Below are 26,468 nucleotides of genomic sequence, written 5' to 3' on the forward strand. Positions count from 1 at the left end.
GAGTGTCCTGCTTAATTTTTCGGTGGTCCTTGCCACCCACTTAGCATAGTTAATCCCAGTGTGGAAGATCTGGATCTTTACTATTAAACAATCTCAGAACAGCAACTAGCAGAGTGATCCAGAGTCCCTAGGTGCATTAGGGGCGCAAATGAGATACGACTTGGAGTTGGATGCTGGGGTGCGCTTCTGCAGCCACATGCAGTGGAGGCACACGGCAGTATGTGGGGAAGGTTGCTGAAATTGAAGCGTAGCAGACCACTGGATTATTTCTGGGCTGCCACTTCTACACATTGTTAGGACTGACTGAATGATTCGAGCTGCTTGGAAAGCCTTTGGCAGCAGATATTTTACTGCAAGATGCCAACAAAAGGGAATAACCAGCTTACAGGAAGAAGATCAAGAGACTGCAAGGGAGCTAAGCTCCTGCTCACCCAGGAGTCACTGACCATGGAAACACTGAAAGAGCTGGAGGGTGCCACATGCAGCACTGAGGACAAAATGTTCACTATGGAAAGCACACTTTCCTCAATGTAAAGCTGTGAAGTAGTTACTTAAGAAATCAGACTTTTAGTTAAAACTAATTATACCCCAAAACTCTACAACAAAGCAAATATTTGCTTTTAGGTGGAAACCTGAAAATACTGAAAATTGTTTCACTTATACTGCTTTGGACGACACCAGGTGTTGTCATAGAAGTATAAGTGTAAGCCCTATCTCAAAGCACTTTTCCGTAATGAATGCCCCTGCTGCGCCACACTTGGGGCCCATGGAGCATCATCCAGTATCTTCTTGTGATCCTCACCAAGATCCCTGGGCCCTCCTAAACTACTTTCAGCTCCCCATCTGTAGGAAAGTACCATCTTACCAGGCATGTTACCCCCATATTTCACTGCCTATATGTTGTTTTAGTTGTATGTGTCACTGGGACCCTGCCAGCCAGGGCCCCAGTGCTCATAAGTGTGCCCTGTATGTGTTACCTGTGTTATGACTAACTGTCTCACTGAGGCTCTGCTATTCAGAACCTCAGTGGTTATGCTCTCTAATTTCTTTCCAAATTGTCACTAACAGGCTAGTGACCAATTTCACCAATTTACATTGGCATACTGGAACACCCTTATAATTCCCTAGTATATGGTACTGAGGTACCCAGGGTATTGGGGTTCCAGGAGATCCCTATGGGCTGCAGCATTTCTAGTGCCACCCATAGGGAGATCTGACAATTCTTACACAGGCCTGCCAGTGCAGCCTGAGTGAAATAACGTCCACGTTATTTCACAGCCATTTACCACTGCACTTAAGTAACTTATAAGTCACCTATATGTCTAACCTTTACCTGGTAAAGGTTGGGTGCTAAGTTACTTAGTGTGTGGGCACCCTGGCACTAGCCAAGGTGCTCCCACATTGTTCAGGGCAAATTCCCCGGACTTTGTGAGTGCGGGGACACCATTACACGCGTGCACTATACATATGTCACGACATATGTATAGCGTCACAATGGTAACTCCGAACATGGCCATGTAACATGTCTAGGATCATGGAATTGTCACCTCAATGCCATTCTGGCATTGGGGAGACAATTCCATGATCCCCCGAGTCTCTAGCTCAGACCCGGGTACTGCCAAACTACCTTTCCCGGGGTTTCACTGCAGCTGCTGCCAACCCCTCAGACAGGTTTCTGCCCTCCTGGGGTCCAGCCAGGCTTGGCCCAGGAAGGCAGAACAAAGGACTTCCTCAGAGAGAGGGTGTTACACCCTCTCCCTTTGGAAAAAGGTGTCAGGGCTGAGGAGGAGTAGCCTCCCCCAGCCTCTGGAAATGCTTTGATGGGCACAGATGGTGCCCATCTCTGCATAAGCCAGTCTGCACCGGTTCAGGGATCCCTCAGCCCTGCTCTGGCGCAAAACTGGACAAAGGAAAGGGGAGTGACCACTCCCCTGACCTGCACCTCCCCTGGGAGTTGCCCAGAGCTCCTCCAGTGTGCTCCAGACCTCTGCCATCTTGGAAACAGAGGTGCTGCTGGCACACTGGACTGTTCAGAGTGGCCAGTGCCAGCAGGTGACGTCAGAGACTCCTTCTGATAGGCTCCTTCAGGTGTTGCTAGCCTATCCTCTCTTCTAAGTAGCCAAACCTCCTTTTCTGGCTATTTAGGGTCTCTGCTTTGGGGAATTCCTTAGATAACGAATGCAAGAGCTCATCAGAGTTCCTCTGCATCTCTCTCTTCACCTTCTGCCAAGGAATCGACTGCTGACCGTGCTGGAAGCCTGCAAAACTGCAACAAAGTAGCAAAGATGACTACTGCGACCTTGTAACGCTGATCCTGCTGCCTTCTCGACTGTTTTACTGGTGGTGCATGCTGTGGGGGTAGTCTGCCTCCTCTCTGCACTAGAAGCTCCAAAGAAATCTCCCGTGGGTCGACGGAATCTTCCCCCTGCAACCGCAGGCGCCAAAGAACTGCATCACTGGTCCTCTGGGTCTCCTCTCAGCACGACGAGCGAGGTCCCTTGAACTCAGCAACTCTGTCCAAGTGACTCCCACAGTCCAGTGACTCTTCAGTTCAAGTTTGGTGGAGGTAAGTCCTTGCCTCCCCACGCTAGACTGCATTGCTGGGAACCGCGTGTTTTGCAGCTACTCCGGCTCCTGTGCACTCTTCCAGGATTTCCTTTGTGCACACCCAAGCCTGGGTCCCCGGCACTCTAACCTACATTGCACGACCTCCTGAGTTGTCCTCCGGCTTCGTGGGACCCTCTTGTGCAACTTCGGGTGAGCTCTGGTTCACTCCACTTCGTAGTGCCTGTTCCGGCACTTCTGCGGGTGCTGCTTGCTTCTGAGTGGGCTCTTTGTCTTGCTGGATGCCCCCTCTGTCTCCTCGCGCAATTGGCGACATCCTGGTCCCTCCTGGGCCACAGCATCATCCAAAAACCCTAACCGCGACCTTTGCAGCTAGCCAGGCTTGTTGGCGGTCTTTCTGCACGGAAACACCTCTGCACGACTCTTCACGATGTGGGACATCCATCCTCCAAAGGGGAAGTTTCTATCCCTTGTCGTTCTTGCAGAATCCACAGCTTCTACCATCCGGTGGCAGCTTCTTTGCACCCACAGCTGGCATTTCCTGGGCATCTGCCCACTCCCGACTTGATCGTGACTTTTGGACTTGGTCCCCTTGTTCCACAGGTACTCTCGTCTGGAAATCCATGGTTGTTGCATTGCTGGTGTTGGTCTTTCCTGCAGAATTCCCCTATCACGACTTCTGTGCTCTTTGGGGAACTTAGGTGCACTTTGCACCCACTTTTCAGGGTCTTGGGGTGGGCTATTTTTCTAACCCTCACTGTTTCCTTACAGTCCCAGCGACCCTCTACAAGGTCACATAGGTTTGGGGTCCATTCGTGGTTCGCATTCCACTTCTAGAGTATATGGTTTGTGTTGCCCCTATCCCTATCCCTATGTGCCCCCATTGCATTCTATTGTGACTATACATTGTTTGCACTGTTTTCTATTTCTATTACTTCATATTTTGGTATTGTGTACATATATCTTGTGTATATTTGCTATCCTCATACTGAGGGTACTCACTGAGATACTTTGGCATATTGTCATAAAAATAAAGTACCTTTATTTTTAGTATATCTGTGTATTGTGTTTTCTTATGATATTGTGCAAGTGACACTAGTGGTACTGTAGGAGCTTCACTCGTCTCCTAGTTCAGCCTAAGCTGCTCTGCTAAGCTACCTTTTCTATCAGCCTAAGCTGCTAGACACCCCTCTACACTAATAAGGGATACCTGGGCCTGGTGCAAGGTGTAAGTACCCCTTGTACCCCTCACTACAAGCCAGTCCAGCCTCCTACACCATCCCAGTCATATTAGGAGCATGGCTCACCTAATTTGGATAGAGCTTGATGTTCTCTGCATTCTGCTGTGCTGCTGAGATGATATAGAGCATTTAATCCATCACTTTTATTTATACTATAGTATGTTGAACTAAGTTGGATGGGTATGTATATATGTGGGACCTGTGCACACTGTCACTGGATTCAAGCTGTACCCGGCTAATGAGCCCATAACTAGGGCGAATCCGGTCCTGGGTTGCTTGTGTTCTGGTTCAAGGAGGATCTGGCTTGGGAGTTCGGGCTGGACTGTTCAGATTGGAGCAGGCTCGAGACGAATTTGAATATAGCTGGGTCCAAACTGAGGTGACATGGTGCGCAAAACAACAATAGACTGGGATGCGGCCCAAGTGATTACCAGTGGCTGAGATTAATTCAAGAGTTCCATCCATCACTTTTATGGATACTTTAGTGTGCTACCTATAGAGGCAACATTATCTAGCTGTACTTCTATCTGCAGCTAGATATAGGCTCTACCAGATAAGCCATTACTGAAGGTAAGTAACTTGTTCATCTGACAGAGACTTTACATTAGAAGAGATACCCAAGCAATAACTTCCCTAGAGGTGAGTCTGAGGACCAATTTCATATGAGGAAGTACTCTAGGACTGAACATGCAAAATGCCCAACCTGACAGACCTGACTTTCCAGGCAGTAGTGCTTTGTAAATGTGCACAATGAGGCCCACGTTGCTGCCTGGTAGATGTCCAGGTCTGGAACGCTGCGTGCTAATTCAGTGGTCGCAGCTTTCACTCTGGCAAAATAACCTTGCAAGCCCCCAGGGGGTTGCTTCTTGACCAATGCATAGCAGATCTTAATACAGATGACAATACATATGGAGATAGTTCACTTCTGCAAGGCCTTCCTTTCTTTGCTCTAACATACCCAACGAAAAGTTGGCCATCCACTCGAAACTCTTGTGTGCAATCAAGAAAGAACGACAACACTGTGTTAAGGTCCAGACAGTGGAGTCACTCCTCCTCCTTGGAGGGATGTGGCGTAGTGTAAAATGTAGGTGGGGTGACGGATTGGCCTAAGTGAAAGGGGGTGACTACTTTTGGAAGAAAGGAAGCTCTTATGATCCATAACCAGTTTGACTGGATAGGCTGTAAATTAAGGAGGCTTGGATGGAAAATCCTGAAGCTGGCTGCCCCGCCGGGCAGGTGTTAATGCCACAAGGAATGCTGTTTTGATGGTAAGCACCCTAAGGGAACAATTATGGAATGGCTCAAAAGAAGCGCACATCAGGAATGTCAAAACAAGACTGAGGTCTCACTGAGGCATGATAAAGGGGATTTGAAGAGGGATGTCTGATCAGGCAACAACAAAAAAGCAGATATAGTGGAGAGGTAGCCCTTCAGAGAGCCCAGAGCAGAGCCCTGCCGGGCAAGAGAAAAAATAAAAAAAGAAGAACCTGAGAAAGGGGGAACAGAAAGGGGATTATGTTGTTTTTCCCCTGTGGCACCTCACGGCCTCCTGCAACCCATGGTTCCCCTACCAGAGCACTTCACTCCATTGAACCTTGTAAACATTTCTTCCCCCTGTTTGCACTCTCGTAAAATAACCATGTGTTCCCTGGTTAGTTAGCTCCATCTGCCACTGCCTATTGAATGTAAACATTAATGCTTACTTGTTCCACCTGCCTTGGTTTTTGGCGCCAACTGCTGTAACCTATTGACTCCAATGGCTAATGCTCTTTTGTTCCACTTGCCATGGTTAATAAATTCCAACCGTCACTTGCACCTGCCATCAGCAAAGGTCACATCTGTTATTTTAACACATACTCTCTTACAAGTTTCCTTTGGAACTTTACAGTCTCCAAAGTGAGTCATGTGCCCTTCTGGAACAGTCTCTCCCATCGTATATAAATACCAAGTCCAAACCTGAGTTGGGCTTGGCCTAGTTCCAGGCCTACGCAAGCATCTTCCCTGCACTCACCTGAGTCGCCCAGAACCCTCCACCACTGTAGTCTTCCAAGCCTTCCTGTTGATCCCATGATCCTGACTCCGTCAACGTCTGCTGTGTCTTCGCGTCCAGAGCTACATTTCCATCTCCTTTTGGACTTTTTGCACAACAGCCTCCAGTATTCCTCTGGATTCCAGTTGAAGATTTAAAGACATGGCTAAGTACTTGATCCCAAGGTTAGTACGCACTAATCTATAGATAAGTTTGAGATTAAGCCAAGACTGAGGTCTTTGAAAGTGAACAAACGTTCTTGGAAATTGGACATTATTTTGTTCTACATTTCTAAAAGTCACAAGCCCCCGGACACTTTAACACGTGGGAACTCCAAACTTTAATTGTATCAGACTTAAAGGTCTTCACATCAGTATTTCTTGACAAGTTTTGTGTCAAGTATTTTGAAGAGACATTAGAGCACAAGATCTATGCATTTGAATTTGAACTGAACATTGTTAAGACATTCGTGGGAGTACCAGAAACTCCAGCTTACTTTTGAGTTGTACCTTCTTTCAAACAATATTTATGATGAAGCCTGTAAGTGTATATTATTGTAAATAAAAGTTTAAAAACTATATGCTAAGAACTGCTCTTGTTGTTTCTAGTGCACTGCACCAGCATCTTACCTAAAAGGTTCCGGGAGTACATACCCTTCTATGCAGTGATGCAACGCAGCAGAGCAGACCAAGTGACACAAGTCTATCTTTTCTTGTTTTATCTCAACTCTCTCTTCTCCTCAGAGGCACCGAGTGACTTAAGGTTGTGGTTATTTGATTTAATTCCCTGCCTCTGGCAGGATTAGAAGTCCAGTATCATCCCCGCAGTCAGAACCAAGTGAGTGGGTGACACCACGCAAGAAGGCAAAGAATTGACAGATTCGTGTGGAGAACCATCCCCTGCTGCTGCAACAGAAGATCATTCCAAAGGGGCAGCCAGATTGGAGGATCAATGGCTATGCTCAAGAGCTTGGAATACCAAACTCTCTCTGACCAGTACAGAGCAACAAAGATGATTTGGGCGCAGTCATTCTTGATCTTCTGGAGAACTCTGGGCAAAAGTGGTATGGGCAGAAAGGTGTATGGGAGGCCTGAGGTTCGCTTGAGATGAAATGCGCCATCAAGCAAAAGCCGCCTTCGAAACTACAGCGATCAAAACTGCTGACATTGGGTGTTCTCGGCAGTGCTGCACAGATCTAACCAAGGGTCTCCTCACTGTTGAAAGAGACCTTGCATCATCTCCGGCTGGAGACACCATTCGTGATACGCTAGGCGTCTGTGGCTGAGTTCGTTCACTCTGACATTCAGAAAGCCAGCCAGCTTTTGAACCCCCAGGGACATGCCTTGACGTTCCAGCCATGTTCAGAGACGCAGGGCTCCAGACAAAGAGTCCACGACCCCACCCGCTCTGTTTCCTGCAGTACCACATGGCAGTGGTGTTGGCCACCAACACCTGCACTAGTCGTCCCTTGATGGAGGGTAGAAAGGCTTTCAATGCCGATTGGATAGCTCTGAGCTCCAATAGATTGATGTGGAGTCCAGATTCTACCGGAGACCAGAGTCCTCCGATCTTCCCTTTCCCGAGGTGGCCACCCCATCCCAGAGGTGACACATCTGTCCCTACTGTCAGATTTTATTTGGGGAAGGAAGAGAGGTCTGCTGCTGTCATGGATCGTTTGCAACCACTGCGGATCTTTCGCAGTTCCCTCTGAAATCTGGACACTGCTGGAGGGATTACCCGGACGCTGCACCCATAGGAACTTCAGGTCCCACTGCAGAGCCCGCATATGCCAGCAGGCATGTGCTACAAGCAGGATGCAGGAGGCCATGAGGCTCTGCAGCCTTAGAGTCAGTCTCACCGCAATCCCGAATAGAGACTGAAACATTGGTATCATAGCCCGAGTATCCTGGACTAGCCGTTCTGGAGGATAAACCCAAAACTGCACTGTGCTAGAACTGCTCTGATGAAGAGAAGCTTCTGAGAGGGAGTCAGGTGTGACTTCAGCATGTTGACAGTGAACCTCAGCTAGTGCAAGAGGTTTGCCATAGTCGGGACGTGGGAGACAGCAGCCTGAGACGAGCCCGCTTTCAACAGCCAGTTGTCCAGATAGGGGAAGACTAGCACCCTTGATCTTCGTAAAATGAGCGCAAGCACCATCATCACCTTTGTGAACAACCGAGGGGCACTGTTAAGGCCAAGCAGGGGCACAGTGAACTGGAAGTGCTTGTGGCCCACCGTGAACCTCAGGTAATATCTGTGGGTAGGGAGGACGGGAATATGAAAGTATACGTCCTGCAAGTTCAAAATTAACATTTAGGGGGTGATTCCAAGTTTGGCTGGCGGCGGGCGCCGCCAGCCAAACGGGAACTGCCAGAATACCGCTGCGCGGTCATAAGACCGCCGCGGTTATTCTGAGTTTCCCGCTGGGCTGGCGGGCGACCGCCAGAAGGCCGCCTGCCAGCCCAGCGGGAAACACCTTCCCATGAGGATGCCGGCTCCGAATGGAGCCGGCGGAGTGGGAAGGGTGCGACGGGTGCAGTTGCACCCGTCGCGATTATCAGTGTCTGCTATGCAGACACTGAAAATCTTAGTGGGGCTCTGTTAGGGGGCCCCACGACACCCGTTACCGCCAGCCAGGTTCTGGCGGTCAAAACCGCCAGAACCAGGCTGGCGGTAAGGGGGTCGGAATCCCCATGGCAGCGCTGCCTGCAGCGCCGCCATGGAGGATTCCCCAGGGCAGCGGGAAACCGGCGGGACACCGCCGGTTTCCCGTTTCTGACCGCGGCTGTACCGCCGCGGTCAGAATGCCCATTGGAGCACCGCCAGCCTGTTGGCGGTGCTCCCGTCATTTTAGCCCTGGCGGTCGTCGACCGCCAGGGTTAGAATGACCCCCTTAGTCTCCTGTGTCGAGGGCAGCCAAGAACTGCTCTAGCTTGAGCATCTTGAACTTTTTCTTCTTGAACAAAAAATTGAGAGGGTGCAGGTATAGGATAGGACACCAGAAAGTAGCGGGAATAGCAACTACAACCTACTTTTGGTGTTGCCACCTTCTCTATGGCCAGGTGAGCCATCACTTCTTGGCAGATAAGAAATAGGTGAACTTCCATTAACCTATCATAAGTTGGTGATATGAGAGGAGAGGTAGTCATGAAGGAGAGGCAGTAGCCCCTTCAGACGATCTGCAAAACCCACCTGGCCGATGTTATGGAGGTGATGGTAAATCCAGGCACCAACTGGGTGCCCATGATGATAAGAGGAGAAATTAGGAAGCTTTGGAGGCTAAGGCTGCTGGGGGTGGTGGACTGCCCAATCCACAGAGTCTGTGGATACCACTCCCTAGGCCACACAGATGCTCGGGAGCATGCCAGCACAGTGGTGGGAGAGTAGAGGCGTGGTTGGAGCCCCTTCTGTGGCCACAAAAAGAGCAAAAGGCAGATTGTGGGTGACGAGGGGCCATGGAAAGGCCCAAGGAACTGGCTATAGCCCTGCTGTCCTTAAAGCACTCCAGCCTAAATTGGTTTGTCTCCGATGAAACGGAAGCCATCAAAAGGCATGTCCATGAGCGATGCTTCAACATCCCCAGAAAAGGCAGTCATTCTCAACCAGTGGTGACTGTGGTGTTGTAAGACTGCCGCTGATGAAACCACGAGTTTCTGGTATCCAGTCCACATTGTGTTGTCAACTTAGATGCGTCTCTCAGTTTGGCAACAGCCTGGGAGAGTACAGCCCAGGCCTCCACCTGGACCAGGAGCATCTGTGCCACCGTATCCAACAAAGCATGTAAAGAGCGGCCCAAAAAGCAGGCGGTGTTCTAGGACCACAGTGCCAGGCTGGTAGAAGAAAATAATTCTCCTTCCCTAAGGTGTCTAACCTCTGGGATTCCCTATTCAGGGGATGTGCCAGGATTTACATGGGAACTAGACGCTTGGACCACCAACCTCTCTGGGGTAGGGTGTTGGGTGAGAAAGACTGGGTTCCCTAGAGCCGGGCAGTGCCGTCGGGCAATCATCCTGTTGACAGGATCCCCTTTGCTGGGCTTGAACCAGGTGCCAAGCAGGACATCTGTGAGGGCTTCATTGAATCTCTGTAGCGGTTCTGAAGGGGCACACTCTCGGGTGCAGCACCTCTGTCAAGACATTAGTCTTGACAGCCAGTGAGGGCAACTAAAGGTAGAGGACCTCAGCTGTCCTCAACACCATGGTGAATGATGCTCCCTCCTCTGTAGCTTCAGTACTGGGAGAAAGTAGGCCAGTATCTGGGGAAGAGTCCAGTCCACTGGCCTGTCTCAGATTCTCACTTCGTTCCATGGTCTCAGAAGGCTAATATTCTTCGGTGACCGCTTCCACTCCTCCAAATGCCCTAGCCCATTGGAATAGGGCTCAGGCTCCGACCTGGAAGGCATGGCTTGGTTGGTGCCTGAATCGGCATTGGTCGATGCCCTTCCAGTTCCGTATCAGAGATGGGGATCAGAATAGAGGCGGTGCTTCTGATAGGCATGATACCAGGAGTATCGACATCAGGGCTGGGGAAGGTCGACATAGCACACCTGGCGTAGGTGCAGATCCGAGAACGGATCTTAGGAGCCCAATTGGTTTGGACCGGAGCTGCTGTGTGGAACCAGTATGGGCCCCTCCCAAACCCTTGGGGCCTGAAGATGAGCTGGAGGCAACAGACCGCCCAACTATGCATGGCCTCTTAGAACTCCTTGAGTTAGGCGGGGGTCACTCTCCTTCCCGGAAATTCTGGGAGGTGCAAAGACAGCCCAGGCTCTGGCTCTACCATGGAGCAAGGCCTTGATTAGCGACGCTTCAGCTGACGGACAAGGTGAAGTCGAAGACCTCTTCAACTTCTTCTTGTGGCAGGACTTATCAGAGTGACCTGACAACTTCAGTGCAATGAAGATCTAGGGCTTCGCCACTGCTCCCAGTACCTTCCTCTCGATGGCAATCTTGATTGTCATGGTGTCATACGTTGAGCCGCCAGGAGCTTGAAGGATCACTCCTTCCACACCTTTCGGGTTCATGGCGTGGCAATTGGTGCAGGCCTTCAAGCTGTGGTCGTGGTCGAGGCACCAGAGGCATACAAGGTGCAGTTCCATCACCAATATTGAGCAGTGACAGGCACCACAGGGCTTGAAGCCAGCCTTAACAGAGGACATCCCTGCTTCACCCGGAGGAAAAACCTCAAAAAGCCATCAACAAAAAGTAAAAAAAAGTTGGTAAAAAAATGAGCAGTGGAAACTCCTCTATGTATCTGAGCTGGCTGGAACAGACAGAAAAGAAGTGACTTCAGTGTGCCTTAGTGGTGCCTATAGAGGCACAACGAACGTCACTTCCGGTATGAGCCAAACAATGCCACCTACCGGTGTGCAGTGGTACTGCGCATGAAAACATTTCCTGGTCCAGTCTAACACTTGGAGATAATTCTAAGGTAAGAAATCTGTGGGTAGAAGTCTCTATCAAATGGAACAGGACTGCAGAGTTGCCCTGGTTCAAAATGTGTTTCAGGTTATACCGTGGCTGCAGTCATAGCGGTTTCCATGCTGTGGTTGGCACGGAAGCCAGATTGGGCGAAATCCAGGGGAGGATTAGATTTCAGCTAAACAGTCAATTGCTTGTTAATGATTTTTACCATAATTCTGGATGTAAGTGGAAGTAAGAAAATGGGTTGCTAGTTGGACGGTTGATAGCAGGTCAACTCAGAGTTTTTTTTTTTAGAATGGGAATTACATGTGTGACCTTACAATAATCAGGAACCACTGATAGCTACGTGGAAGTGTTGTAATATGCTGCCAGGTGTGGGACAAACATATTAACCGACTGCATTAGGATCCTAGGCTGCAGAGTTTTAAAGGGGATAAAGATTTTGTAGAGAGTAGAATAGATTTAATTGCAGTATGCCACAAAATGCCCTCGCCTCACGGATGACATGGCAATTAAATAAACAGGGTCCCTTTGAGCAGCGAGTTTGAAAGAATCCAAACCGTCTGTTGCTACTTACCATAAAGTAACGGCCTGTGCAGTGGTCAAATGGCCCATTGACATTACCACAAGCTGCTATTGAATTTTGATATCTGGCCAGATTACAGCAACATTCACAGAATGGCGCATCATAGAACCAGACACTAAACCATAGCATCCATTATTTTTGTTTTCTTTCCAGGTGGTAAAGTTGGGAACACATTAGGACTGGCATTAGTTGCCTGCACAACTGGAAGGTCTTCTATTGTGACATATAGGAGATAAAATGACACCCACTTGTAGGCCTATATTTTGGAAGCATTTGATCCCAAAACAGAATGCACCAATTTTTTTTTCAATGTCAGTAAAGATAGGAAAAGTGACTCTTTCCTAGTCCCTTTTGCTTAAACGTCAGTGACCTTGCTATTTATAGGAACTTCCTGTGTAGATGATGGCCTCAACCCTATGTCATAAAAAGATGCATTGGGGGGTTCTGCTTCTCAAGCATGAATCAGCTGTGACAATGAACATCGTTCCAAAGCCTTTAGGAGATCAGTACGTTTGGTGAAGGCAATTGAATTGTGATCAATAGCCATATGATCCTTACCAAGACATTCAATATTTATCAAATCCTTCCAGTCTTCAAGTTTCAGAGTTCTCTCAGTTCTAGTCTGAAATATCTTCAACAGTGAATTACTTATTGGGACACTGTTATTTTGCCCTCCCCGTGGGTCAGGCTGATTTGTAATGTAAAATGTTTGAGGCTCATTGCACCCAAGTAAGGTGAGTAGCCCATTTAATCGTGTTGTATGTCAAGTAGTGTTTTTTTGCAGTGCCAACTACGTCTCTGGTGTAATTAAATTACTGGAGTGTGCTGTTTTAATAGAGGCTGCCCACATTTTCAATATCTGTGTTAATCCACGGACGTTTATCTCACAACCGAAATACTTCCTGAAAATGCAAGACGCACTATCATGGTGCATAGGCTTTTGCGGGCTGAAAAGGTTGCAGACATCTTTGCCACCAATGTCTGACTGTAACAAGTCATTTAGAACAAAAGCTCATCTCATATAGTCAAACACGGCTTTGTACAATGTAGGTGCATGTAGCTCAGCTTTTAAGTCTACCCTCCATGTGTATCCCCTCCTGGGACCCAGTAAAGGCCATTGCAGCTCAGTAGCAAGATAATATCATTCATGGTTGAGGACTCCGAGGACGCTTTCATCTATTGGCAAATGCAGTTTATTTTGGGCCATCCTTTTCCTCCCATTAACCTGTATCAAGTCAGAGACTATGAGACTATGGTGTGCAATTCCAGAAAGAACTTCAAATGAAGATAGGTATTGTGGTGCAGAGAGCTGCCATTTATGTACTTCGTGGCATCATGCGTGGTTGGCGTTGCACGTTTCCAGAGTGGCATCTGGGATATATGGTATGGAAAAATTAGAACATCTTTTGAGGTCCCAGATTGCCGCGGGGCTGTTACAAAGATTAAGACATGGAGAGCAACTATCATCCATTTGAAGAAAAGTTCATCACCAAATCCTCTTTCATTATTTGAGTACCAGAGACAATATCTTAGTAGCACGTGTCATCTATTCTTTGCACCACCAATTGCACAGAAAGGAAGAATAATAGAGACTACATTCATAATTTCACTAATATTAGAGGAGTTTTTGCCTAGATTTTGAATAGTCAAATAATTCAAGCTACATTACTTCTGAAGCCTTTCTCAATCCTCTTCTTACTGGAAGAAATCCGGTTGTACTAAATAATTAAATTAAATTGAGTCTTATCTGATCAAGCCTTAAGCAGAAAATGGCATTACCTGGGGAAGGATGCTCTCTTGGTTTCTAGGTATTCACTCAATCCCTTCTGCACCAGTTCTAGGAGTTTGTTGCATTCACGTAGGCTCTCTAGAAGTCGTGGATCAGGACATAGTGCTATCACCTATCAAAGAAAAGAGCAAAATAACTCAGCAAATCGAGAGTAAGGAGATTATAATTCGGCCACAGACTAAATAGAAGGAAAACAGAACGTGCATCCACAGTACAATTAAACCCAGGACGTTCAGGGCATATTGAGACACGCATTGGCAAAGCTAATTTGGCTTGGTGCTGGCTGCCAGCCTCTTGACTTTATCAAAGCCTGTTTTCTTGTACCGTGGTTTTAATAAACCATTGTTGTGGAAGTTGCAAGGCCCTCACCAATTAAAACAAAAATCATAGAAAAAAATCTGTTTTGGTTTTAAAAACTACATATTGCCAAGCACTGAAGGGACTTATTTTGTGTGTAGATGTTCTCCTTGTGAAAGGGAAGAATGCTGTCATTCACATGAAATTTAGCCAATTGCTGAAGTGGACTGACCCACAACTCCATTCAGAATACAAATATGAATGACACAACAGATCCATGGATGAAGACGGCTCACTGAAAACCCCTATAAGGAAGTATATTATACATATATAATTTCATAATTTCAGTTAAATCAAAAGGTCTTGGCTAACACTAGATCTGAAAAAAAGATCAGACAAAGTAGAATACAATGAGAACTGGATAGCAACGTATACAGTGCTTCATTTGTAAATAAAAAGGTGCCGGTGCCCAAAGCTCTCCTTTGAATAATGCCGCTGGGGCAATTAAATGTGCGAGCACGGAATCCTGAGGCAGCGTAATCCTAAAATCATCTCGGGCTTCTTTAATCCATTTGCAGTCACTCGCTGCCTCTTCAGCTCACTGTTGCAGCTTTCTCCTTTCTCCCTTAGTGACGCTTTTTCGTTTTTCCCTTCCTCCGTCTTTCCCATATGCGTCTTTTGCTCGCAGCAAATGCTTGAGGCATAAGAATAAGCCCCCGCCCTCAAAAATAAGTGCCGTGCTCAGCACCGGAAACAACAAGCACAAATTAAGCACTGAACGTATATCAATAAAAGGAGCTGCATGTTCACTGTGAAAGCATGAAATACACGAATTACCCATCATTCTTCAGCCATGAGTTTTATGTAGTAGCTGGTAGAGAGTTTCAATCAATTCGTTTTTTAAGCAGGAGAGCAAGATTACAATTTAAACTGGCGACCCTACAGTGACATCCACTGTCTTGTGTTACTTGACAACTGGGTTACATGCCAGATTCAGCATTTTTTGTTTGACAGAAGCAACCCTTACAATCTGGCTCATCTGCCCTACTGTTATTGCCCTTAATAGTTGTGTGTAATGTTTCACCATGCTTGTGTCATTTTATACTGCTGTCATTTTACACGAGAGCAAGTTATCTTCCAGTGGCCTGGATGTGCCAGGGCGAAGATGCCTGCCTACGTGATTTAACACAAAAAGCGTTTGTCACTATTCACAAACATTTGTCCAACACATTTCTGCCCTCGGCATGACAGGGAATTTATTTCTGCCAAGGGAAATAGTACGTCCCTATTCAGGATGGGAATGGCCCACAAAATGTGTGGAGATTTAGAGGAAGGGAGTTTCTCCAGGTAAAAAAACATTGACTCTATAGAGAAAAAGTTAGCAAATGCACGTGTGTTACGTTATTCAGACATACATTTTAAATCTGAGTGTGTGAAAATTGCATCTTATTTGAGCACCGTTACCTTCGGTGGGGTGTTGTGTGGAAGAGGTTGTTGTCTTGACTTATTGCTTGAGTTCCTGTTGATTTGGTGGTCACTTTGCCAACTGTGAATCATATATCCTCCACCTGCATTCCTGATGCTGATATTGGGAGGAGGAGTGATATGAGCGGTTAGGGTTTGAACCTTTGGAAGAGTATGCCCGGGTAAGAGAACCCATAAGAAACCCCTTATACTGGGGGTGGGGTTACACGGCACTTCTTTGTTCCGTGCCAAAACACTGCCACTTGAAGTTTCTGCCTTCAACTTTTGGCTTCAATCACAGACTGGGATATGCAAAAGGAGCCATATAAACCAGTAAGGTCCATGATTACTGACAGGGCTTCTGTCTTCAGACCAAACCCGAGCCATTAGTGTGTCGTTAGTGATAGTACATTTGCCAACTGCATGTGGTCTTATTGCGTAGTTAGAAAATGTTTGCCATTCTGGGAAATAGCTTGATCTAAAGTAAGACTTGGCTCTCCATGCAAAAAAATACAAATGCTGTTCAGACTTGCCCTCATTCTGTCTGTCCAATCTGCCTGGCATCTCCTGCACGATCTACGGATGCCCCGAGACTCCTAAAATGTCCATTTATCTTTGCCTGACTTAATATAGGAGAAAAGAGCCACTTAAGGCGGAAGTGGGAAGAAAGATGACGCATGTACTGAAACTGTGGACTGTTAGATGCAAGAATCGTGCCATGGCGTTATCACTGCAAGAGATAACATATTGCACAGATTCAGCTCCTGCACTGAGAATGCACTGACCAGGCAGACTACAGCCTACTTTTGTAAGACGAAGGCAACTAAAAAATAGTGAGTTCGCCACCCCTGGAGATATCACCACTTATGTCTTTTTAGGCCACCCCCACAAACAGCTTTAGCTGTCTGTTGTCAAAGACTTATTGTTCTACTGCTCATCTGTGGCTCGCCAATGTCCACTGCCCCCCCCCCGCACCCTGTTTTTTGATTATTTTTATTTACACAATTATTATTTTTTAACAGAAGGCATGGCAACTACAACGTGCTACTGGCTTGCCTCGTTTGTGGGCCTCCTACTTGCTTTATTTATTTAATGTTCTAAAATGACCATGGTCATGGCCATGGGGGAATGATGAGATAAATATGCCAAATTGGACGTCAATGCGCACCATCCATGCACACACATATGTACGGACAATACTCATCTTGGAATGGTTTCTCTCATAAATAAATAGGAAACCCATTTCAAGATGACACCCATGGGTCGTGACAGACTTGGGGTCTTTTTTGCATTTAGATTTTACAGCTCCAACATAATCTAAAAGTGAGGAATCTGTGGTTAGAAGTATTCAGCAGAGATTAATGTTTATCATAGATAACTAAAAGGGGGTGGTAGACTGGTGAGGATTCCTAAGGTTGTTATTTGTTTTTTTACAATAAAGTCATTGATTAGTATTCCTCAGGTCTTTCCGGGGGCAGGGACAGCTTTATTGTTCTCAAAGCAAGCCTCATTATCTCAGTCAGGAGTTTTGGAATGCAACTGGGCAATCGTCCCTTGAATGGGACAGTTGTGAAAACTGCATAGCATAACCAGGCTTCACCACTAAAAGGAAGAACACCATGGTGATTATACAGGTTCAGTGATGATAGTGGAGAAAAAGCCTTTCCCCCTGTGTAGGGGAGTTGGCCGCTTGAGTTCTTGAAAGGTTGAGAATATGTCTGTAAGGAAGTATGTGTTAATGCTTCTGGCGAGATAGTTTTGCCGAATGAGGCAGGAAAGATGTCGCCAATGTAGCTAGCAGTATTCTGGCTACTTATTTTAGATTAGGATCCGTTTGTCAAATGCTTTAAGGAGTGCATGGTGAAAAGGAAAGTGCGATATTGCTCCATTCGCCACTGTGGCTAGTGGCAATACTGTTTTGTCTAATGTAGTTGATTTTGTTGTCAACATATTGGTAAGTACTTTAAATGTTTGTGTTGAGTGTGCGCGACGATGCATTCAGCTTTCTGACACTCTTGTGAGCTGTTGAGGAGGCTGAGACATCGTGAGGTAATTTTAATTTATCAGGCTTATTTTGAGCTTGCAGATGAGCCTTTCATGAAAGTTAGGCTTTTGTGCGTAACGGGAAGCAGACAGGGCGTTTACCTATATTTATTCTAAGTATAGCATAGGGGCCTGTTATGGCTTGGAGGGTGGTGCTGATACTAGAAAATAGTATTTCTTGGCTAGGTGTGTAGGCAGCTGAGAGGAAAGGAAGTTGGAGTTTGTAGTAAACTATCCACAGGGAGGTGGGTGAGGAGTGTTAGGTAAATTAGTTTGGGTTATCCTTTGTGTAAAGTCCTATCTGGAACGATGGTGAAAGGGAATGGCATGATGACACAATCTATCTAGTAGTTGGCTTAATAAGGATGAAATAAATAGGTTCAGTTTTTAGCCCTTTATGTATGCTGGTAGGGTGATGTGAATTATGCTGATCTGATGAAGTTCATAAAGTATCTCACATGGCATGTTTTGTAAAATTCCCAGTGAAACTAAAGTCTATTATATAAAATTTGTCACTGGGAGGTTTGTGCAAATTAACTCAGTAGCGTTGGAGATTTCCTGCTGGATCGTGAAGGATGATAGATAAGTGTAGTGGTGAGAATCATAAAGAGAGTGGGGTCTAATAAAAAGGAGGGGCGTTTGAAGGAGGAGAGTGTTTGAGTCATAAGGACAATGAGTTGACATACAGATGTGTGGACAATGGCAAGGCTGCCACCAGTTTGTGAGGTGTGAATATGTGATTGTCTGCCCAACAGGGAGTATTTATTTTAACGATGGGAGAATCAGAGTGGTTCATGCGTATGTCATAAAGAGAATGTCAAGGTTGTTGAAAGTGATGTGACTGTATCCATTGGAATCATATTTAATGAAACGGCTAAGGTACAGCACCAGAGTTTACAAACTTTTCCTAATGTTACCTTTTACATTATCAAAGCTCATGGTTCTCTCAAGTTCACCTAGGTTATCCACCTTCAACACAAAATTGGCAATGTCAGTGATCAATTTGCCAGCTTCTACAGTCCACCTTAGTCTTTGAAAATCTCAGAAAAAAATAAGGCACAGTGTAACAGCAGCAAAGAAGATCTAAAAAGGGGAGTGTGAAGCTAAAAATATTTTTTCCTATATTTCGGCAAATTCTATGATTGCTACGAGTAGTTCATAAAGTTTTCTGTGTATGGTTTTTCACATTAAAATAAAGGTTTTTGAGCCCTTTTTAGTGTTTGAGAAAAAAAGGTTGCCAACAAACATCCAGTTTCAAAGTTGCAAGGAAAATGTGTGAGAAAATGTCACATATATTTTCAGTGGCAATTGGCACTCTTGAGGAAATACTGCCAATGTGCATGAAATGTTAAGCCAGGAAAGGAAATGTAGACATAGGAAGTGAAAGACTGTCCACAAACTAAGGGAAGGTGCAAGACTTTGTGTAATAAAACCTTTGCACACCTCTGAGGTGAAAAATGCACACACTGAAGGTTCTTCCCTCATGAGACGTTGTTCTGCACAAAAATGTTATTTCATATCAAGCCGAAAGGAAACGAGGCACCATTCCTTCCACCGGAGCAGTGAATGAGGTGGTTTTGAGAAAAGTGGATTACTGAGTCTTTCTTCCTTGTTTACAAAGGTTATCTAATGCTGAGGATTCTGGCCTTGCTCCTGTTTGTTAGGAGTACTCTGACTGCGCTCAAACAAATGTGTTTGTTATCGACTCAGTGGTTGTGGGAGAGGAAGCCTCTATTAGACTAGACTTCCTGGGGGAGATAATGACTGTAAAGGCCTTGTTAGAGGTTCTCTCTTTCAAATGCATAGAGCCAAAGAGTGCATTGCCCTAAAACGGGCAGTCAGTGGTGTTCTGTTGTAACTTCGGCCAGATTTATGCCAGTAAGACAGAGTGAAAATACAGCACAGCTAGTGGGTTACATCAGAATCGGACGAATCTCCCAAAGCTGCTGAAGCTCAGATAGACTTCTTTTAAACCAAACGGCTTTCATAACGAAGGCAAGAGCGTCTTTTTTCTTGCAAGCTACCCTCCAGGAAATCTCATAAATTCCCCATAAAAATCAATCCTAGAAGGATGTAGCTTAACATCCCAGTTATCTGGACACTTGATGCACATAACTTGACGCAGCCGTAGAACAGAACGTTTGAACAGCCCGACCAGGAAGTGCAGAATAAAAACGGAAGACTGAAAGTAGATTTCTTTCTTGCCTCAGGTACAATGATTGAGTCTGCTGAACGCCCATGGTTCTTGTCTTTTAGAGTGTTACAGCTTGGAATATATAAAAGGAATTACATACATTGCTATGTGAAACTTAATACGCATTCTCAGCTTAACAATGTCAAACGCTGCTGCATCTTTTGGAGTTGATTTGAGGTGTGGTGTAGATGGTTTTGCGTGCTCTTTACTTGGTGAGTAAATAGGTTGCAGTTCTTTGCAAAGCTATTCTGATGTAGCTAAGACTTATGTTTCAAGGTTCTAAGAAAGGATTGAATTCTGCAAGTATTTATATAGTGCTTACAACCCCTGATGAGGCGCTAAAGTGCTTTGCAGATGGGTAGCATGGTACTCCTTGGAATCCAACGTTAGAGTCATGCATATGGATTATCATTTGTCATGCTAAGTTCCGCCCATATTATGCATTTTGCAATATGCACATATATTGTGCATTTCCTAGATATGGAGGTTAAAGTCGGTGTGTGTTTTGCGTTTTATGAGATGCTCCACACTATTAGGACCTTTGACAGTGTATTGAATATTGCATTGTATCAGGCGTTTCAACTACAACAAGCTGCTGAAGCACTTTGTGGCTGAGTACACTTTACTCTGTATTTGTCATGCAACTTGAGTTACAATCAATGAGTATATCACACAGTTTCTTAATAGCTTGACGTGATTTGTCAGGCAGTTTATTAAATAAAGCCGTAACAAAGTGTTGTGCAGTTCATCATATCCTATCTCCTTAACAGGGTATTCATCTTTCATGCAGACAGTCATTCAGATGAGCGCACATGTGGCTTTGTAGTGATCACAAGAGTGGCCAAGAGAGCTCTAATGCCAGAATAGACCATCTGGAAAAGTGGTACCAATGAAATACTAACTGAAGTCATCACAAAAGCAGCAGAATCCCAGCTATTGGTGGTAGTGCCAAGCCACTGGGAAGTACAATGTTGAATCAACACAGGAGAGACACAATCTTAGCACCTGAAGGAGTGTCAGGCAATAAGGAAATAGCACACAGTAAATAAAGGAGTGACCGAGTCCGTAGTCCGTTGTGCAGTGATCAGCTATCAGTCTAGTCAAGTGTGGCACAGACACCATTGTAGATATTCATAATTTAACCCAAGAACTAGTGAAGTATTTGATAGATGCAGTAGTTGGCTAGGGTAAGACCTAGTAGTGCCTGCAGGTGGAACATGTAAGGTTAAATGAAGCGACAGGGAGGGAATAAGAGGTGAAAAAACAGGACTCAAGGCAAAAGGGCGATAGACAATAGACTATTACCCATCTTGTAAATCGCATGCACCCTTTGTCATTAAGCGTTGGCAGTGCCACGCAGATTTCAAACTTCTCTTGCTAGGGACCAACCAGGAGAAATACAGAAGACGTCTGTGGAAATTCCTGGTTCCAGGCAGCCAGGATAAAGCCATATACCGTATCCAGGAGCGACAGTGAGGCAGCACATAGCATGTAGTGCTTACAGGCTGCCAGATAAATGTCCAAAGGGTCCACAAGTGACAGACGCTGCTCATGGAGTGCATTGGTTCCAGGCAGCCGAATCATTGTCCATTGGGTCCACCCAGAAGCAACAGAGGAGCGGCATATGACATGTTCTGTTTACAAATAGCCAGATAAATGTCCATTAAGACCACAAAGGAACACAAGATGAACTACTGGTGTACAAACAGATGTAACACAGGCATGTTTATTGTTTAAAAAGGATGTACTTTACCTTTTGGGTAGCTTGGTACTACATAAGGATTGTTTCTTGTAGTTCATGAAGATCATGGGTCTTATGCATTATTGCTGGGAGTGGGGTGACTTGCCCTTGCAAGAGAAGGGGTTCTGGTTCGAGGAGTAACAGGCCCAAATAGGGCAGCCACTCTAGCTCAGATGCCTTTAACTGCAGGACGCCTGTGGGACAGAAAGCCCTGTGAAAAGGGAAGAAAAAGGCTACCTTGTCACATTACATATCCAGACCTTTCTCACTAGCCACTCAGAAGCCAGTCAAGAAGCCATTTCTGGAAAATGCAATGATCAGCAGACCTGAATGATGTTTGTGCTGGAGTGACTGGCTTCAGAGGTCTAAAAATGCAAAGTCGTCCCTGTATGAAGCCCAGATCCTCCTACATTTCTATTTTGAAAGAGCCATTAAGAGTATTCACAATGGGTGTGTGACATCATAGATCGAGGGTGCTAGCTGGATGTGTTCTCCATTTGTAGAAATGCCAAAACTGTCATTCAATAGCTCTTCAATTAGTAATATCATATCAGTATTGGGTGCTGTCCGAATGTGAAGAGATATGAAGATGCGGTCTCAATGACAAGTGCTCCATTTACAAGCATCTCAACTTGAACCATGAACAAGAAACTGTTACTGAATCAAGGTAACGGAGCCAATACTGAGAAACTCTGAAGGGTGTCGGGTTGGAAATCACAAGAGAAGAGGAGAACAGAATGAGTCTACTCTCCCTTACCTGATAATTATAAGTTTAATGTTTCAGTTGAGCAGCCTAAAGAGCCCTTGTCTCTACAAATGCCATGCTAGACTTGTTGTTTAGAAGGATCTTTGCGTGTTAATGAAAGACGATGATGATCATATGATGAAAAACCTACTACCCATCACCAAAATTCAAGTTGCTATCCAACACTTAAAGTTGCACTATTGTATACTTTTATTACAAACGCAACAGCATCTAATGCTGCAGTTAATATAGAGAAATGCGGTTTTAAGACTGATAACATTATCAATCAATGGATCCACAATAAAGGAAAGATGGTGTGAGAATTAGATAGAATCACAATACGTCCAGAATGAAACGTACAAAATACACATGCAGGAACGCAGACATGTCGAATTCACATACCTGATTGTTTTCTACAGCATTCTTCATGATTTTTCTCCAGGTCCTCTCCATAGTTTGATAACGTTTGCTCTCTACGGGTAGCTGTCTATTGATGTCCTCAGAACTGAAAATGGGCTCCAGGTATAGCCAGGATCGCTGGCATGTCAGCCACTCTTCGAGAACATCCTAAGAATGTAAGGAGTACGATGAAAAGTCAGAAAATGGTTTATTCTTCTTTTAGGAGAAACAGCTGTGTACAGTAAATGGTACATTCCTTCTGCAAGGGGAAGCAGAGTCATAGATCAGTATTGCAAACTGATACCTCAAAGGTATTGTCTGGTACATTCAAAGACGCCTGATAAGGTCAACATCAGTCAAATAGGTAGATCGTTCTGGACAAAAAGGAGAGGTATTTGTGGGTGTAATTTCTCGTTGTTTTACCTGAGTCATTCGGAGCTTGCCCTCCCAGGTACTGATTCGTGTTTCAAAAGGCTTCTTAAAAGGGGAAAAGGACATACTCTGGGTCATCACAATATGATCATCCAGTAACTGTGAAGCTTCATCTGGGCTTTTCAAGATGTAGGTTCCTGTCTCTTTGTAAGGCAGCACATTAAATAGTACGGACTCCCACTCCTTCTCCATCTTATCTAAAGCCTGTAAGACAAAAGCACAGGAACCAATCAATTTCACATATTATCAAGCACTAAGGAGACTCATAAGACAGAATTTACAAATGAAGGCTACATCTCTTTTGGCCCACCTAACGCATGTACCCCAAGAGTGAAAGTTACTGATTAAAGGCATGTGAAGGGACATAAGGTAATATTTTGACACTTAGATGAATAGTTGCCATGGTTAAATACATCCAATCAATCTAATTGATCTCTGAAATCAGCACGAAGACAACAATGAAATAGGTACTTCTATTTAACTGTAGTCTTATATAAAGTTCAGCATTTCAAGACCCAATATTCTTAGTTCTACAATGGTGTCAGAAAAAGTAAAATGATCAATGTGCTGTTAATACCTCTGATATTTTTTAGAACCCAAAACAAAGGGAGATTTATCCGATGACCTTTCAAAAGCTAAAGGAGGGCATGCAATTGGAAGTGGTGGTATTCTTTATGCATACAGAGCTCATAAATTAAACGCAAAAAAATGATGTACTTCTCATTCAAACAACTCTAAATTGTGAATCATTTTAAATATATCCCGTACTTCTACTTCATGTGAAAAGTGAAGCCAAAGAACAAATTACGTGTATGTGAAACTAATCTCAAAGACAGCTTTTACATTCCATACTTCAGACTTACCATTATAAACCTAGTGCTACGACTTGTTTAAACATTTCTCAATTATTGTGATTGGTATGGGTAATTAACTTTTTGCATTCTGTACTCTGGGCTTAGCTGAGGATCTCTGTAAAAGCAAATTCCCAGCTTTGGGCATTCCCAAATCCCTAGCCTTCATGTGGCATAGCTGCAGAACTGAAGAACAAGTTACTTATCTTCAATTAAGCCTTAACTGGTAGAGACTGTATCTAGCCACAGATTTCTTACCTTAGACAAATCTAAATTTTCGAGCAGTACCCGTGCTTGCAGGTAGGTGGCATTGTTCAGCTCCACATCAATGGTACCCATGTCGCCCACACCAGAAGTGGCTTGAGCAGCGCCTATATAGGAACCAACACAGCGCATTGACATACATTTTTTCTTGCAACTTTCTATGCCAGAAGCGGGGAGCCACAAGGAAGACTGAAAACTTGTGGGAATGCTAAGGCGCTTAGAAGGGTTACCCTCACACTTTAATCAGGTTGCACAGTGGGGAGTGTTGGTAAGAAATTTGCGGCTAGACAGCATCTTTTCCAGATAAGGGGTTACTGAAGGTAAGTAACTTGTGCATCTGATAAGAGACTTTTAGCTGTAGATTCCTTACCTTAGAATAGATACTCAAGTAATATCTTCCCAGAGAGGTGTCTGTGAACAGATTTAGACCAAAAAGTCCTGAAGGACCGAACAGGCGAAATGTCAGTCGTAACAGAATTGAGCCTCCAGGAAAAAGTGCTTGGTGAACATAAGCAAGGAAGCTCACATTGCTTTCTGGCAGATGTCTAGGACAAGGACTCCACGAACAAACTCAGTGGTCACAGCCTTGGTTTTGCTAGAGTGAGCATGCAAGCCGTCAGAGGGTTGCTTCTTGAACATGGCCTAGCAGATCTTTAAGCACAGCACAATCTCTCATGAGATGGTTTGTTTCTGCATTGACTTCTCTTTTTTAGCCCCCACATGTCCTACAAAGAGTTGATTGTCCACCTGGAACACTCATGTGCGGTCAACGTAGAATGATAACACTCTTTTTGGGTTCAGATGGTGAAGTCTCTCCTCTTCTTTGGACTGGTGAGGTGGAGCAACAAAGGTAAGCAAGGTGATTTCTTGGCCTACATGAAAGGGTATAATAACCTCAGCTGGGAAAGAGGAACGAGTCCGCAGAACCAGTTTGTCTGGGAACAAGGTGACATAAAGGGGTTATAAAGAGAGGGCCTGCAGTTCACTGACACTCCTGGCTGATTGTATCGCCACTAGAAAAGTCATTTTTAGAGTCAATAAGCGAGTGACAGTTACGTAACTGCTCAAAGGGAGCATACATCTCATTGGGGCATAATGAATGGCCTAGTGGGGAAACATATGTTGTAACCCTTTCAGGAATCTAGTTACAACCGGTGACTTGAACAAAGAAGGTGGGTCGCCAACCGCAAAAATGCTGAGATGGCAGTCAAGTAACCATTAACAGTGCCCAGAGCAGAGCACTGCTGGGGCAAAAAAGAACAAACAAAAGAACCTGAGAAAAGGGTGGTGAAAGGGGTCAATCTACTTGGATGCACACCATAAGATAAATGTATTCCACTGGCAGGCATATACCGTCTTGGTGGAGGGACGTCTGACTGCCAAGATAATGTCACAGACTTTGGAAGGAAGCTCGAAAACTGCTGCCCCTCAATCTACACGCATGAAGGCGGAGGATGCAAAGGTTTGGGGGAAGTACCCTCTCCTGCTGCGGTGACAAAAGATCCTCTCGCCTGCTCTGGAGTTCAGAGAGCAGGCCTGGTGTTGGCCCACCAGGGAGATGTCCTGATGTTCCATTCATGCCCAGTGGTGTACAGCCTCTTGACACAGGGTTCACAACCCCAACCCCCCTCCCAATTTGTTGCCATACCATATGACAATGATGTTGTCTGTGAACACCTACACTAGCCTTCCCTTGATCGAAGGAAGAAAGGCTTTTATTGGCAACTGGCTTGCTCGGAGCTCAAGCAGGTTGGTGTGAAGCCCGGACTCCGCTAGAGATTAGAGTCCTCTGATCTCATCCTCTTCCGGATGGCCACACCAGGCTAGGAGTAATGCATCTGTCACTACCATCAGCTCTGGCTGGGGAAGGGAAGAGGGTCTGCTACTGACCCAATCACTGTTCGTCAGCCACAACTGCAGGTCTTTTGCAGTTTTTATCTGAGATCTGGACCAAGTTGAAGAGACTTCCCTGACGCTGTGCTCACTGGAACTTCAGGTCCCATTACAGAGTCCTTATATGCCAGCAGACATGTATCACCAGAAAGATGCAGGAGGCAATGAGTCCCAACAGCCTCAGAGTCAGTCTTACCAAAATCCTGGGAGGATAGGCCCGAAACTGCACTGTGTTAAGAGCAGCCGGGATGAAAGGGAGCATCTGAGTGGGACTCCGGTGTGATTTCGGCACATTTAAAGTGAATCACAGTACATGCAGGCGTTCCACCCTAGTCTGGACCTGGGAAGCAGTGCCCGTGGGTGAGCCTACCTTCAACAGTCAGTTGTCGAGGTAGACAAAAACTGGAACCTCTGACTTCAGCAAATGTGTTGCAACCACCACCATCACCTTGAAATAACACCTGAGGAGCGCTGGTAAGGTCAAAAGAGAGCACAGTGAACTGATTATGCTT

The 26,468-nt window shown here is 45.4% G+C and overlaps 1 protein-coding gene across 1 annotated transcript in view; it reads right to left on the reverse strand.

Moving 5' to 3' along the window:
- DNAH1 (dynein axonemal heavy chain 1) overlaps nucleotides 1-26,468 on the reverse strand; it is an 827,745-nt gene that overhangs the window by 468,534 nt on the left and 332,743 nt on the right. The window contains exons 21-23 of the mRNA XM_069206595.1: nucleotides 22,940-23,152; nucleotides 22,520-22,684; nucleotides 13,624-13,745 (exon numbers count right to left, since the gene is read on the reverse strand). Coding sequence (XP_069062696.1) covers nucleotides 13,624-13,745; nucleotides 22,520-22,684; nucleotides 22,940-23,152 — 500 coding nt within the window. The remainder of the gene's footprint in view (nucleotides 1-13,623; nucleotides 13,746-22,519; nucleotides 22,685-22,939; nucleotides 23,153-26,468) is intronic.

The sequence above is a fragment of the Pleurodeles waltl genome, chromosome 9, assembly GCF_031143425.1.
Source record: "Pleurodeles waltl isolate 20211129_DDA chromosome 9, aPleWal1.hap1.20221129, whole genome shotgun sequence".
Taxonomy (NCBI): Eukaryota; Metazoa; Chordata; class Amphibia; order Caudata; family Salamandridae; genus Pleurodeles; species Pleurodeles waltl.